We start from the raw sequence: 16,695 nt of genomic DNA, 5'->3' as shown, positions 1-16,695 counted from the left end.
TTCATTAACTTGAAATATCTGGTTTTCTTTAATTAACAATAATCTTTTTTGATGTTCCAGCTACCTGTTGTTGTTGGTTTTTTTTTTTAATGCAAAACATCCTATATATCCTTGGTCCTCCCTTACCTCTTTGGAACAGTCCCTCACAGCTATCTGAGAGGCTGTCTCCTGGGCTTAAGTTTTCAGCAAGTGCAGCAAATAAAACATAATTCTCAACTTTTAGGTTGTGCATTTTTTTCAGTTGATATATATATCTTTTTTTTCTCTTATAATGAATCAGCTCACATGATTGTGGAGGCTAAGAAGTCTCATGATCTCTACTTGGCAAGCTAGAGACCCAGGAGAGCCCAAGGTATAGTTCCAGTCTAAAAGCCAGCAGGTCCAAAACCCAAGAAGAGCTGATGTTTCAGTTCAAGCCTAAAGACTGAGAAGTCCCAGCCCAAGGCAGTCAGACAGGTGGAGTTCCCTTCTACTCAGACTTTTTTTGTTCTATTCAGGTCTTTAATTGGATAAGACCCACCCACGTTAGGGAGGGCATTCTGCTTTACTCAGTCTACTGATTCAAGTGTCAATCTCATCCAGAAACATCTTCACAGACATACCCAGAATATCTGACTAAATGTCTGGGCTCCCTGTGGCCCAGTCAAGTTGACACATAAAATTGATTGGCACAACTATCAACAGAGTAAAAAGGCAATACACAGAATGGGAGAAAATATTTGCAAATCACATGTCTGATAAGTAATTAACATCCAGAATATATAAAGAATTCCTACAACTCAACAAGAACAAACCTAGTTCCAAAATGGGCAAAAGACTTGAATAGACATTTCTCCAAAGAATATATACACATGACAAGCAAGCACATGAAAAGATGCTCAACATCACTAATCATTTGGGAAATGCAAATCAAAATCACAGTGAGATACTTCAGACCCATTAGGATAGCTATTATGAGAAAAAAAGCCAAAACCTAGAAAATAACAAGTGTTGGTGAGAGTGTGAGGAAATTGGAACCCTTGTGCACTGCTGATAAGGATGTAAAATGGTGCAGCCATACGGAAAACAGTATGGCAGTTCCTTAAGAAATGAAAAATAAAATTATCATATGATCCAGCAATTCTACTCCTGGATATACAAAGAATTGACAGCAGGGACTTAAACAGATATTTGTACTCCTATGTTCATAGCAGCATTATTCACAACGGCAGAGAGGTGGAAGCAACTTGCGTGTCCAATGATGAATGAGTGGATAAACAAAACGTGATATATACATACAATGGAATAATAGTTAGCCTTTAAAAGAAAGGAAATTCTAACAGATACTGCAATAGTGATGAACGCTGAGGACATGCTAAATGAAATAAACCAGGCACAAAAGGACAAATACCTTATGATTTCACTTAGATAAGGTATCTAGAGTAGGCAAATTCATAGAGACAGAAAGATGAATGGTTGTTGCCAGGGTTTGGGGGACAAGGGGAATGGATAGTTACTGTTTAACGGGTCAGTGTTTCTGTTTGCGGTGATGAAAAAGTTAGTTATGAAAAAGTTTAGTTAACAAAAATGTAGCTAATCGAATACAACGTAGTAAAAAGAATGCTACATCATGAGTAAATGGGATTTACTCTAAAAGTGTAAGGTTGGTTTAACATTCATAACATTAATGTAATTCACTATATTGCCAGATTCAAATAGGGGGAAAAAATCATGATTATCTCCTTAGATGCGGTAAAACCTTTTGATAAAACCCAATGCCTATTCCTGATTAAAAACTCACCAGGGGCTTCCCTGGTGGCGCAGTGGTTGAGAGTTCGCCTGCCGATGCAGGGGACACGCGTTTGTGCCCCGGTCCGGGAAGATCCCACGTGCCGCGGAGCGGCTGGGCCCGTGAGCCATGGCCGGTGAGCTTGCGCGTCCGGAGCCTGTGCTCCGCAACGGGAGAGGCCACAACAGTGAGAGGCCCGCGTACAGCAAAAAAAAAAAAAACTCACCAAACTAGGAAAAGAAGGAATTTCCCAACTTGATAAAGAGCCATAAAATATATACAGCTGTTTCATACTTAATGGTAGAAGACTGAATGCTTTCCGCTAAAGCCTAACATCAAGAAAAAAGCAAGGTTGTCTCATCACTTTTATTCAACTTGATATTGGAGGTCCTAGCCTAACCAATGAGTCAAGAACCAAGTTTAAGTGCACAGAGATATGAAAGGAGGAAATAAAACTGTCTCTATTAGTATATGATAGGATTGTCTATGTAGAAAATCCAAAGACTGTACAAAGAATATCTATGAGAACTAATAAATTAGGTTTCAGTATACAAGATCAATATACAAAAATTTATTGTATTTCTTTGTTAGTTGTGAACACTCGAGAATAGAAATTAAGGAACAATACTATTTACAATAATATAAAAAATATGAACTACTTGGGGATAAATCTGACAAAAGATATGCAAAGCACTTCTGAGAAAAATTAGACCTAAATAAATGGAGATATATGCTATATTCAAGGGTCAGAGACTCAATATTGTTAAGATTTCAATTCTCCCCAAATTGATCTACAAATTAAATACATTCCCAGTCAAAATACCAGTAGGCTTTTTTTTTTTCCCCAATAGTATTTGACAGATTGATTCTAAATATCCTATGGAAAAGCAAAGGGAGAAAGCAGTGTGGATAAAGACAGTTTTTATTTTTTTTAATAAATTTATTTATTATTTATTTTTGGCTGCTTTGGGTCTTGCTGTGCGTGGGCTTTCCCTAGTTACAGCGAGCGGGGGCTACTCTTCATTGAAGTGCCCGGGCTTCTCACTGTGGTGGCTTCTTGTGTTGCGGAGCACGGGCTCTAGGTGTGCGGGCTTCAGTAGTTGTGGCATGTGAGCTCAGTAGTTGTGGCTCGCGGGCTGTAGAGCACAGGCTCGGTAGTTGTGGCACATGGGCTTAGTAGCTCCGTGGCATGTGGGATCTTACCGGACCGAGGCTCAAACCCATGTCCCCTGCATTGGCAGGTGGATTCTTAACCACTGTGCCATCAGGGAAGTCTCAAAGACAGGTTTCAGATTATGAGTGTTTGAGTCTTGAGAGAAAAGCCCAAGAAGAGGAAAAGGAAGTAAAAGGAAGATGAGAGAAGTTGGGCACAATTGAAAGAGAACAAAGTTTAGGAATTAAAACTACATGATTTCAAGAATTATTATGAAACCTCAGTAATCAAGATACTGTGGTATTGCGGGACTTCTCTGGCGGTACAGTGGTTAAGAATCTGTGGTGTACCCTGATACTAGCCGTGGTGTTTCAGTCCGGGTGATGTCATAATAGACCCATTGTGACGTTATCATTGACTCAAACATTTAAAGAGTGCTTACTATATGCAGAGAATTAGGCATTCTATATGCTGTGATGGTAGTGGGTGAAGGGGGGAGGGAGGGAAGGAAAGAATAAACAGGAACGCTAAAAGAAATAAAAAGAAACGCTAAAAGAAATTAAAGCCCTGCTTTAAATGAGCTTAAAATCTAGGTGTTAGAATTCAAGATCCAGTGTATCAAATGTAATTTCTGGTTCTTCTCTCCTCCTGAGGTTTCGCTTAAGAATGTTTAAGCTTGTAATGGAATAATTGTGTTACAACTTCCTCAGCTGCCCTTCAACTTTTCCTAGACTTGTAGTAACTTGGAAGATAGTATTTGCATGAAGATCACACTCTTTGCACTGCCTAGTGGCTCATTTTTTCAAGAAGCCTGACTGAAGAAGGCTTTGACGTTCTGTAGTTGGCTGGGAAATTGAAGGGAACGCTTAGAGGCTGCTTTCTAACTGAAAGAAGAGTACTTGGGGCAGCTCCTCTGATTGTAGAGGTGGTGAAAGGATTTAGGACACTAGAGCAATTAAAAGGACAGATGGTTTTGTTGGTTGTGTAGATTACTTTTTAATTTAAAAAAATGTGAAAAGTACAGAAAGAAATATAACAAATAGCCATGTGCCTACCACCCAGAATGAACAGATATTAACATTTTGTCATATTTGCTTCAGATATTTTTAAATAAAAGAAAGCATTAGAGATAAAGTTGAAGTCCCCTTTGGTGTTCTCCCCAGACTCCTTCCTTCCTGTTTTTCCCTCTTCAGAGGGCCATAACAAGCATGAATTTGATGTATTTGTGTCTAGTCTCTGTTTATATACTTTTATTGCAGGTGTATGTGTTCATAAACTATGTAATATCATTTTGTATGTTTTAGATTTTATATAAATTGTGGATGTATAACAATTTCTCTATGAGAACTTCCTATGTTGAGTCCTTATTGTAACTTAGTCCTATGTTGAGTGCTTGTTGTAAACTTGTAAATTTAAACAATTTGTTTCAGTCCTTCAGAGAAAGGGATACAGGGGATCATAATGTAATTGTCTTTTAAAAATATTAATCAATATGTAAGAGCAAGTTAAATATTTTCCCTTCTAAGATCCTGTTGTCTAAATTACTCCCTCCCCTGTGTTCCCAAATCATTTTGTAAACTTTGTATTATAGCACTTATCTCATTGAGTGTAACTATTTATTATTTGTTTCTATCCACCAGTTGGTGAACCTCTGAAAACCAGATGCGGTACTTTAGGTTTCTTTATCTAACATTTGGCATATTCTTCCTCAGTACCTCCATGGAAACTGTCTAAAATTTGGATATTCATTATAGTTTAAAACTCCTCTCCTCATGGAAACTTTTCTAAGTCCCAGAATACTTTCATACTTTCTTTGTTAGACTGCACCCTCCCCCCCAGTCATAAAATATCACTCCCTCCTTTCCTATAAATCACAATTAAGTCTATTTATTCAAGGAAGTTCATAATATTTTCTGAAAGGGCCACATTTTTTTTAAACATCTTTATTGGAGTATAATTGCTTTACAATGGTGTGTTAGTTTCTGCTTTACAACAAAATGAATCAGTTATATATATACATATATCCCCATATCTCTTCCCTCTTGCGTCTCCCTCCCTCCCACTCTCCCACTCCCACCCCTCCAGGCGGTCACAAAGCACCAAGCTGATCTCCCTGAGCTATGCCGCTGCTTCCCACTAGCTATCTACCTTACGTTTGGTACTGTATATATGTCCATGCCTCTCTCTCGCTTTATCACAGCTTACCCTTCCCCCTCCCCATATCCTCAAGTCCATTCTCTAGTAGGCCTGGGTCTTTATTCCTGTCTTACCCCTAGGCTCTTCATGACATTTTTTTTTCTTAAATTCCATATATATGTGTTAGCATACGGTATTTGTCTCTCTCTTTCTGACTTACTTCACTCTGTATGACAGACTCTAGGTCTATCCACCTCATTACAAATAGTTCAATTTCGTTTCTTTTTATGGCTGAGTAATATTCCATTGTATATATGTGCCACATCTTCTTTATCCATTCATCCGATGATGGACACTTAGGTTGTTTCCATCTCCGGGCTATTGTAAATAGAGCTGCAATGAACATTTTGGTACATGACTCGTTTTGAATTATGGGATTGCTGAGTCATATGGTAGTTCTATTTGTAGTTTTTTAAGGAATCTCCATACTGTTCTCCACAGTGGCTGTATCAATTTACATTCCCACCAACAGTTACATGTACCTGTCCAGTATTCCCAGCACCACTTATTGAAGAGGCTGTCCTTTCTCCACTGTACATTCCTGTGAAAGGGCCACATTTAAGGAGAATTATTTATTTATATAAATGTGAGGTTTCATTAAAATATCTATCATTACCCAGCATTTCTCAACATAATCAATTAATCTATTAAATTACTTTGCTGATAATAATACTATATTGTGAGATCCTTAAATAACTGTTAATTTCTCTTGATTTCTTTATATTGCTTACCCTAGTGGACATTCACAAAGCAGCCTACATACTTGTCAACAAAACTAATTTAGTATTATTGTGCTCTCTCTCTCCTTCATATTTTTTTATGCAGCATGGAATTCATCAGCAACTGGAAATGAAGGCTTTTTAAAGCAAATTTAAAAATCTCTTCAATCTGACAAGCATTTGTTGAGATACTACTATGTGGCTACCATTATACTAGACTGTGAAAAATATATGATAGGGACCTGTGAAGAAACTAAAAAACAACAAAAAAAAATTTAAGATAGAATATAATATTCAAGTGCTAACAAGGGACATGAAGAAGAGACCTGTGAGGAGCAGAGTCTTTGGGAGAATCTTATGGAGCGAGAAGACTGACTGACAAATGAAGGCATTTCAGATAGGCTTTTCAATGAGCCATGGCTTTGGAGGTGAGTGCAGAGTTTGTTATTTCAGGGAAAAAGTAAGGAGACTGGTTTAATTGAGATGAGGTAATGTTGAGTTTACTGCAGATCAGAGTAGGAGAGTATGGGACAGAAATATCAGCAATTCGAAGGGGAAATTAATTTGGTATCTAAATGAAGGGATTCATTTGAGGTTAAGGGAGATTACATAGGATCAGAATGGTAAGGTCTTGAAAGCAAATAATAACAGTTTGGTAAAAATGAAACTTTCAATTTAGGAAGATTTTTTGAAATAATAGAATAGAAAAAATCCATTGGAGAAGATCAAGACATGACTGTTTCAAACGATGAGTGTCAGAGCTAGGATATAGAAGTGGGACTGATAAGGGAGGGATAAATCCTAGTAAGTGTTGCTAAAGATAATAAGGATTTTGGATCATCTAACAGAAAATTATAAAGATAATTAAAAATTTTTTTTGTTGTATTTCATTTGAATTAATGGCAGAACATCAATGAAGAGGCTATCCAGGCTAAGTACTACCAAATAGGATTATATTGAGCAGAGGTGTGGGTACCTAATTCAAGGGAACTTGGGGCAAAGTGTGTTCTAGAGAGCTCCTTCAACTGTAAAATAGGGATAATAGTATTATTGCGTTGGATTGTTTAGATTAATTCACGTAAAATACTTAGAATAGTGCCAGGCATGTAGTAGGCCTTTAATGTACAGCAGTTGCTGTTAATGTATTTACTATGACTGCTGCTTTTTTCCCTTCTCTACTTTTTCCCTGAGAGCCGCCGCCTTTTCGGCAGGGGTGGTTGTTTTTCAGTACATTTTGCACAAGCTCGGCTTTTTATCAGATCTAGGTCTTGGGCCACGAGAACTGCGGAGTTATTATGGCCATGGTAACTATCCGTTTCGCCAGGGATAAAATGCGCCTGTAAAATTTTTACATACTCCCGTGGCACAGAATGGTGCCTTCCTCTGATCGCTTCCCCCGCCCCCCCTTCCCCCGGCCACATGATAGTACAGTCCATACTGCGGCTGGAAAAGGTAGCGCAAAAGTTGAGCGCGCCGAGGATTTTCTCTTCTCCCGGAAGCAATTGTTCTCTAGAGCCGGAAACAGTTGCTGTTTCAAGGGAGGTGGGACTGGGCGGGTCAGGCCGCAGCGGCTGACGGCGGGGGAGGAGCCGGGTCCGCTGCCGGGTGGAGGGGCCAGGCGAGTGTCCTTATCCTAGCTATTGGGGCTCCGGCCTGTAAGCCAGTTGGAGTCGCGTCGGCGAGAACGATTGGGCCGAGCGGAGAAAGTCATGTTGCTCTTCGTGGAGGTGAGTGGACTTGGGATTCTCGTCCTGCTCTGAGGAGAGCAGGAGTGTGAAGGCGCCGGCCGGTTCCAGCGCCATGTGACTTTCCAGGCCGTACACGGCGCGGAACCGGCAGATAGGCTGACACAGCACCTGGGCCGTGCAGGCCCGCGGCTCCGATTTGCGCGCTCGCAGCACTTTAGGAGGCTGTGAGAGGCGAGCGCCGTGGCGGGGGAGAACCGAAGGTGGAGTATCGAGGCTTCTCTGGTGCGGCGTGAGGATCGGAGGAAGGGGAAAGCGTCCCATATGGACCTTCTAGAGGAGGCGAGCGGGGGGGGGGGGAGGGGGGCGGGGAGGGCGGAGTCTGCGGAGAAAAGGGTAATCAGGTGGGCGCGTTCCGGGGTGAACCGAGGCCTCGCGCGGCCCTCTGGGAGCAGGCGAGCAACATGTGGGGCTGCGGAGGCAGGAAGGTGAAATTAGGTAGAAGTGTTTGGGAAAGAAAGTTGAAAGCTTCTGTTTAGCAACCCCCACCAAATTTTGTTTGGTCCCCGTCCCTAGATCTCTGGAACGTTCTGTGGGTGGCAAGCGAGTTACTGTGAACGGAGGAGAAGCCAATAGGGTTTGGCTATATAAAGTTAACTCAGGCAGCCGCTCTGTGGTGAGGAGCTGATTTTATGAACGGATAAGAGCCCTTTACAAGGAAAATTTCAAGAACGAGCGAAACCTAGTTCGGGGAAAGCCGGTTGTTTGGGTTTTTTTTAATTGTTATTTTAACAATAGAAATACTTTTATTACTTTAACTGGAACATCTGCTGTTGGGCTATTTTAGCTTTAAAACGTAGTGGTTTTACGAGGTTCAGTTTCTCTTATTTCTGTCTTTCTCTTGTGTGCAGTGAGCATCAGCTGACTGCCTGGCTAATGCTTTGAGTAGATTCCAGATCATATTGTTCTTGCATTGTGAAAACGTCAAACCAGCAAAGCTGCAACTTCGCAGCTTGGCACTTGTTAACTATGCCCACAAAAAGAATCTTTTCAATGAGGGAAGGAATTTACAGGTTGTATAATGGATCGGGAGCCAGTCTATGGCGGGTTTTTTTCAGACGGACTTGGGGAGGGGGGAATCTTAATCTATAGTATTCCGGCATAAAGTAGACACATGCTTCTGCCTTTTTTTTTAATCTAACCGACAATATGTAGCTGATAAATTTGATATCTTTATATTGGGTTTTAAAGAGACAGCTACCTTATAGAGTATTCCAACCTTGGTAGTAAAGATTCCAAGTAAATCATGAAGAGATTTAAAATTATTGAATCCATTCTGTTGATCGTTTTTTATCCTCGTTGTTTTCCTTAGGCAGAATAAGAAATCATATCTGATTTCAAGCAGTGCCCGTTTGTGTTAGGAGTGTTATGCCAAGCAAATGCTGCAGGTTTTAAGTGTGTATGTGTTTTGCCGGGCAAAGGACTGTGAAGTTGTAGTTGTATAAACATGAATTCCAGAATAAACTTTTGAGGTCCAAATTGATTGCTTTGGCTTTGTTAAAATGTGAACTTTAATAATAACTCCATTTATTGACCGTTTAAGCTAGATCCTCTCGTTTCTAAAACAACCTTTCAGTGTTCTATAGATGAGAAAACTGAGGTGGAGAGTTTAACTTAGTAAGACTAAAGTAGTGGAACTGGGATTTAGATACAGGTCATTCTGAAGCCAAATCATAGCTCTCACTAAAATGTTACATATAGTTAATATTTTCATTTTCTTTGTAAGTCAGTATGTGGTTTTTAATTTTTCACATATAATGAGTTTTACTGAAAATTAACAATGGCATTAAATATTTGCGTCTAATTATATGGTATTAAAATCAATAAAATATAACATACTGGTCTTTCGGCATTTTGTTAACTAATATTCAATCCTTGTAACCTCATGATGTAGGAATTATTCTAAATGAGGGAACCAAAGTTCAGAAGTTTGATGTCTAAGGTCATTCAGGTGTAAATAATGTGGGGACTAAAGTCTGAAGTCTGGCTTCTAGAACATAAGTCACAGACTCCAAAACTTATTTTTGCACTTACTTTCCAATAAGCCAGGGGTTCTTAATCTGGGTCCCTAGATGGAATTGAGGAAGTCCGTGAACTTGGTTGAGGAAAAAAAAATTTGCCTGTTTATTTTCACTAGCTTCTAATTGAAATCTAGAATTGAAGAGAATTAAAAATTCTTGACATTTCAATGGATGCAACAAGAGAAGTGTTTTCATATCATATTACAGTTTTTGCAGATATCTTGAAATGTTTACGTGCATTGCTCCTTATTATATGTAAAAAAAAGTCTTGTTTAATGCACTTGTAAAGAAACATTTATTACTAAATTAGAAATTTTAAAATACTTTCATAACTATACTATAATTGATTTTTTGTAGTCCTGTGTATTTCATATACTTAAAAACATTCTCAGAAGAGATTCATAGATTAATTGGACTACTGAAGAGGTCCATGGCATGAGGGAGGTTAATAACCACTTTACTACCAACTAAGTTGCTTTGGTAAGACTTCTCTAATCTGGGATTGATGAGTCCTCTGCAGCTGTGTTCAAAATCTTTTATTTGTGTGCATTTTTCTGGAGAGACCCCAGCTTAACTAGTTTATAACTGGAATCAGTGGGATAGATAATAGTAATGATAATAATATAATAATAGTTGTGTTCTCATGAATTGTGCTCACTATTGATATGTCAGGCCTGTTAAGTCTTTTTGCATGTATACATTTATATACATCAACTCAAACCTATCTATGAGGTAAGTAGCATTATTATCACCATTTTAGAGATAAAGAAACTAAGGCACAGAAAGTTTAAGAAACTTGGCCAAGATCGTACAGCTAGTGAATATTGAAGGTGGAATTAGAACTCTAAATTGCAGTGTACTGCAATAGAAATCTATAGGCAGACTAGGAATCCTATTTTAGGTAATACTTAGATGTAACTTTTTAAAAACTTGGTCTTGCAGACAAAGGGCTATACTGACTTCAGTAGTTTTATTGTCTTTATCTCACCTCTGTTCTGAAGGAGACACATACCGTGTCTGTCTCTCTGGGAAGAGGTAAAAACGTTTGGATAATATACCAAATTGTCAAACATGTTCCAACATAAATTCGGTTACAAAAAATTCTGAAAGTTTGAAACAGCAATTTGCTGTGTTCTTCTGGCTGCTAGAGAGTTATTTAAGTTTTTGAGCGCCAAGGAGGCAGTTTGCAATCTTTTCGTGTTTTTATGGTTTGCCAGTATTTTATTCATTTTTCAGATCATTTTCTCCCTCCAGTATTTCCAGCCAATTATGTCTGCTCTAGTTGTTTGGCAATGTTTTAATTGGGATTTCTGTCTCTATTTGAGTTTTTCCCTAAAAATGAATACTTATAACTACTTATTTAGGTAGCAGTGACTTTTATGCACCTTAGGATGCATACTCTAACATAATTTTTAAAAATTATGGTAAAATACACATAACAAAATGTATCATCTTAACCATTTTTAATGTACAGTTCAGTGGTATTAAGTACATTTACATTGTTGTGCAACCATTGCCACCATCCATCTCCAGAAGCTTCATCTTGCAAAACTGAAGCTCTGTACACATTAAACAGTAAATCCCTCTTCCCCCAGATCTTATACAATTTTAAAAGTAATTTATCTGACTTCTAAAGTTTTCTGCTTTTTTTTTTTTTTTTTGCCCGCACCGTGTGGCATGTGGGATGTGGGATCTTAGTTCCCTGACCAGGGATCAAACCCGTGTCCCCTGCATTGGGAGCGCGGAGTCTTATCCGCTGGACCACCAGGGAAGTCCCTAAAGTTTTCTGCTTTTTTAGGTGATAACGTTTTAAATTTTAGGTTAGCTTTAGAATCTGAAGTAAGTGAGATATTTGCCTAGATAATTTTTCATTGATTTCATATTTCAGTAATCATGGGAAGTATTGTGCCTTTTACCTCAAGTATAGTACTCAGTTTTTTCCCATTAGCTTAAATAATCACATATTTATAAAAAGTTATTAGATATGACTTAGTTGAAATGACTTTTCAAAAATGACTGAAAAGAAGAAAGTGCCTTAACGAATTGTGAAATTATTGCCAAGAAGAATTATAAATAAGTGAATAGCTGAGTGATTTTTGAACAATTTGATTTTGGAATATTTATTGGAGCTGGATACAGAGTTTTAAAATGGATAAACATTTTCAAAGAAATATTTTCAAATATAATGGGCTGAAAATGAAGTAGAAATTATTTTCAAAGTGTGAAAAGTGGAATAAAATGCTCAGAAGTGAATATAAAGATGTAAAAGTACCTCATGGTGCTTCAAATTACAGTATGTGAAAAACCAGTAACTAGAAATATTGATATTCAACTATTTTCTATCAATTCAGGCTGTCTGTCAGCTCCATATTACTTGTCAGCTAATGGAAGTGATCTTTAGTACTAGACATGAACATTTGAAATCTGTAATTTTGGTCTCTCCCTAAGAGCTTAAAAAAAGATTTAGGCCCTGTAGGTAGAGATGGGGTCCGTGTCTGTATTGCAGAGGAGTGGAAAGTAGAGGAAGTTAGGAAACGAATGCAGCTATCATTGTGAAGTCTTAAAAAAATTTTTTTAAACTTCCACTTCGAATATCCTTAAGTGAAAATGGAAAGTGATTCTTTAGCTCTGATAGTGCTTGTAGGATTTTAATTTATTGTTCCTATAGTCTGTGTTTTGCATAAGTTGTGTTTTCTTTAAAGTTCAATTCTTGAGGGAGGTTTCCAGTCTTGAAAACATTGTAAACTTTTGTGTTTTGCGCTATGTTTTCTGTAAGGGTTTTGGAATCCTGGGTTCAAATGTTAGCTATGACCCGAGGCAAGTGACAACTTTTTTTGATCCTCAACTTCTTATCTGTAATTTGAGAATGATTCTTCTGACAGTTTAGGTTGTGTTCATGGTGGGTTTTTTTGTTTTCTTTTTTGTTTTGTTTGGCTGTGTTGGGTCTTTGTTGCTGCACGCGGGCTTTCTCTAGTGGCGGCCAGCCAGGGCTACTCTTCGTTGCAGTGCGCAGGCTTCTCATTGCGGTGGCTTCTCTAGTTGTGGAGCACAGGCTCTAGGTGCGTGGGCTTCAGTAGTTGTGGCTCATGGGCTCTGGAGCACAGGCTCGGTAGTTGCGGCACACAGGCTTAGTTGCTCCGCGGCATGTGGGATCTTCCCGGGCTAGGGATTGAACCTGTGTCCCCTGCATTGGCAGGCAGATTCTCAACCACTGCACCACCAGGGAAGGAAGCCCTGTGTTCGTGGTGCTTATGTATTAAGCCTTGTTTGTAATACAGTCTAGGTAAAGGCTTGACAGACACTATCATGTGATCATCACAGCAAGTATTTCTGGGAAATTTATTAAAACTACATGATAGTAGCACTATTAATTGCAAAAGCTACTGTGAGATAGCACTGATTTAAGACACGTATAACTTTGAGTTTGAATCCCAGCATTGTTATTGATTTGCTGTAAGCCAAACAGGTTAATTACCTTACTTTAAATTTTTTATAGTTTGAGCATATTATCAATTGGGCAAATAAAACTTTTTAAATGAGAATGAAGCTTGCGGACTGTTAAAATTTAGACTCATTTATATGCAAGATTTAAAGAAATACAAATGATAAAGTGCAAATCGGCACTTTATATTTGCTCTTGTGGAAAAAAATATTTTTTCTAATGTATAAGTGTAAGTAAATGTAAGGAAAAGAAACTTGAATATCACATACTCATGTTTCCTCTCGTCTGTTGCCTTGTCTGGACATTTGAACCAATCTTTAGTTCAGAAAATATCTCTGTATTTATAAACGACTGGCTCTAAATTAAAGACAGAGGAGTACTTTAGATGAATATTACTAGGAGTATGGTATGAACATAGGCATAGAGCCAAGGATGAGGAATTAAGTTTTGTTTGATTTATATATTATTGAGGGAAGAGAAAAGCATTTTCTCTGTCAGGGCAGAAAAGTCAGGAGTAATCCAGGGTTTGTATAGTACATAGTTGGCCAGTATTTCATACCACTAGGTGGTGCAAACTACAAAATGGGTAGAGTGACCATACCTCCCATTTTGTCCTGGACAGTCATAGTGTACACCTGTTTTCTGGAACAGATGTCGCACCCCATTTTATTCTCAAAAATGTCCTGGTTTGTATGATAATTTTTCAGAGGAGATCAGAGATTTACTGTGTGCTTTTTGGCTGGTTGTTGTTTTTCCATATCATTAACAAGGGAAGATAGTGTACTAAATTGGTACTAAAGTATTTGTTGTTGAATTGGCTATGGGAAATGTAAATTTATAGGATTTACAAAAATTTGCAGTTGAGCAAGCCAAGGGAAATAGGGTTATTCTATCGTTTTGAGTTGGAGGAAGGAAAAAAATAGGAGGGCAGTGATTGAGTAATAATAAGATACATTTATATGAAAGGTTGCATAAAAGAATGGTTAAGAACATGGACTCTGGGGCCAGGCTGCCTGCTCAGGTTAGGCAATTTTCTAGTTGTATGACCTTGGGCAAGTTGTTTAACTTGTGTTTCTCAGTTTCCTTATCTGTAAATTGAGGATAATACTAATATATGAGATATTATAATTATTATCTATCTCAAAGGGTTGTTAAGAGGATTGACAGTCAATGTAAAGCACCTAGTGTCTGGTACATAATAAACATAAGTGAGTTGCTGCTTTCACATATACTTATGAAATATCTCATTTCAGTTTTCGTAACAAACGGTTTGCTGACTTGGCTATACACACTAGGAATTAAAAGGTGCCCTTTTTTGAAAAGGATTATTTTGATATTTAGTATTGATATTTGAGGTTTGAGGTTTTTTGAGTTCATTTGTATAGTTAGCTATTGGCTTTATCAGATGACCAATTTGAAGTAAAATGACTTGGTATTTTGAGGACTATTTAAATGCTAAATATCTATTAATTGGGTTCTTAGTCTTTAACAGTAAGGTGATTATGAATCTCATATGAAGAACTTTTTAGGAAGAAGTCTAATTTTGATTATATCTTCAGATCAATCCATGATTCCCCCAAAGGTGGTTGGTTGTTTTTTTTTTTTGACTGCGTTGGGTCTTCGTTGCGTTCGGGCTTTCTCTAGTTGCAGCGAGTGGGGGCTTCTCTTCATTGCGTTGCGCAGGCTTCTCATTGCGGTGGCTTCGCCTTGCGGAGCACGGGCTCTAGGCGCACAGGCTTCAGTAGTTGTGGTGCACGGGCTTAGTTGCTCCACAGCATGTGGTATCTTCCGGGACCAGGACTCGAACCCGTGTCCCCTGTATTGGTAGGTGGATTCTTAACTACTGTGCCACCAGGGAAGCCCTCCCCCAGAGTTTTAAGCACTCATCATCTGTCATCTGACTGAGGAAGTGGGAATTTGGGGAACTTGTCTTTCCCTCTGATATTAGAGGATGAGCAGTAATAGTTTTATTGATGAATAAACTGAAGATTTCCTTCCAGGTGTGGAGTAAGTGAATCCTGATTTTTGACAATTTGGCAAATGACTTAGATTGGTCCAGTTACCTTGCTATTCAAAGTGTGAGCCTCAGTAACTTCTTTACCCAGGGCTTGTTAGAATACAAACTCTCTAGCCCTATCCCTGAACTGCTGAATCAGAATCTGCATTTTATCAAGATCCCTAGATGATTCTTATGCACAGTAAAGTTTAAGAAACTCTCATATAGCATATAAATTTTATTATTGGTCTCCTGTGTGCTAGTTACTGTTCAAGGTGCTAGAGAAGAGTAAACCATAGACAAGGTCACTGCCACTGTGGAGCTTGCAGACAAAATAATTCAAGTTAGGGTAAGTGCTTTGTAATAGGGGGTAAATTTTATTGCATAAATTACCATGGATCTTACCTTTTTTTAAAAATTTTTTTTTAATAGCTGAAAATTAGCTGTACCATGGCCCTAAGATAGAAATCATTGCAGAGCTGAATTGACTTCTGCCCTGGGTACTCTAGTTCTTATCTGGTGTCTATTTTCTATATCCATTTCTTCTGTATTGTTAGACACTGTAGGTGGAACTGGGGCCAGGGACTGTTTTACAGACTTGGTGAGGAGATTTGTAATATTCCTTAAATAGTATGTAACTTGTTGTCTTAAAGTTTTCTCTGAGGCAACTGTAGTATAGTGGCAGACTCTGCAGAGTGCCTAGGTTCAAATTCTGGCTCTGTCTTTATTAGCTGTGCAGCCTTGGGCAGATTACCTTTAGGTAATGTAAGGTTTTCCTTATCTACAAAATGTAGATGATAGAATTTAAATGTAGTTGTTATGAAGATGAATTAAGTGTTCCATAAATGTTAGTTATCCTTCTTTGTCAGAATGGGTGAAAAATTCCCATTTTTCATTTTTACTTTCTATAAAATGCCCCTAAGCATATTCTGGTAGGACTCTGAAGTTTCATGCTGGATGAAATGACAGGTGTTTATTTTTTTGGGGGGGTGGGGGGCGGCTGTGCCTTGCAGCTTGTGGGATCTTAGTTCCCTGATCAGGGATTGAACCTGTGCCCCTTGCAGTGGAATTGCGGAGTCATAACCGCTGGACTGCCAGGGAATTCCACCCCACTTTTTTTTTAAAGTACTTGTGGTGTTGTCCTCTCAGTATTGGAGATGTAAAAATTAAACCTGGATGATTGATCTGCCATGAGGCAAATAAGTTTAATCAATTTCTATACTTTATTTCTGTTTTTCAGCATTTGTAGGGTTAAGTGGCATGGGATTTCTGTTTCTGATAGTAAATAGGTAAGTAAAACAAACAGTTATATATGACCAAAGAGATGGTTTTGCCATATTTATGGTGACTTTTTCCTAACTCTTGGTTCTGTTACCTTAAAACTGCTCTTTTATGACCAGAAGATATCATTTTACCAAGAAATTTATGTTTCTGTTTTTTCCTTTCATTTGTATCTTTCCCCAGATAGGAACTGGCATAAAATGGGTCAATCATAAGGACTGCTTTTGGCTTATTCGATAATGGCATATATTGCTTAGAGATAGAGGTATTGATCTGTTAGTTTTATGGACTGACAATTTGAATTTTTTTGTGGTGATTTGAGAGTATCTTTGTGCTTACATACTGCATATGTGTATGTTGGCAGATAGTTTCAG

The 16,695-nt window shown here is 38.3% G+C and overlaps 1 protein-coding gene across 4 annotated transcripts in view; it reads left to right on the top strand.

The window, feature by feature from the left end:
• The first annotated feature begins 7,393 nt into the window (after positions 1-7,393).
• Positions 7,394-16,695, top strand: part of LARP4 (La ribonucleoprotein 4) — a 63,685-nt gene continuing 54,383 nt past the window's right edge. For 2 of the 4 annotated variants that reach the window (XM_030835088.2, XM_030835086.2), the window contains exon 1: positions 7,394-7,563. In XM_030835088.2, the coding sequence (XP_030690948.2) occupies positions 7,546-7,563 (18 nt within the window). In that variant the 5' untranslated portion in view covers positions 7,394-7,545. Of the gene's footprint in view, positions 7,564-15,352; positions 15,390-16,280; positions 16,330-16,695 lie in introns of those variants that run through there. The other 2 variants (XM_030835089.3, XM_060306180.2) reach the window with 2 other exon arrangements.

The sequence above is a fragment of the Globicephala melas genome, chromosome 10 (genome assembly GCF_963455315.2).
Source record: "Globicephala melas chromosome 10, mGloMel1.2, whole genome shotgun sequence".
In the NCBI taxonomy this organism is placed as follows: Eukaryota; Metazoa; Chordata; class Mammalia; order Artiodactyla; family Delphinidae; genus Globicephala; species Globicephala melas.
Note: the sequence above shows the minus strand (reverse complement) of the source record. Positions and strands in the feature narration are given on the sequence as shown.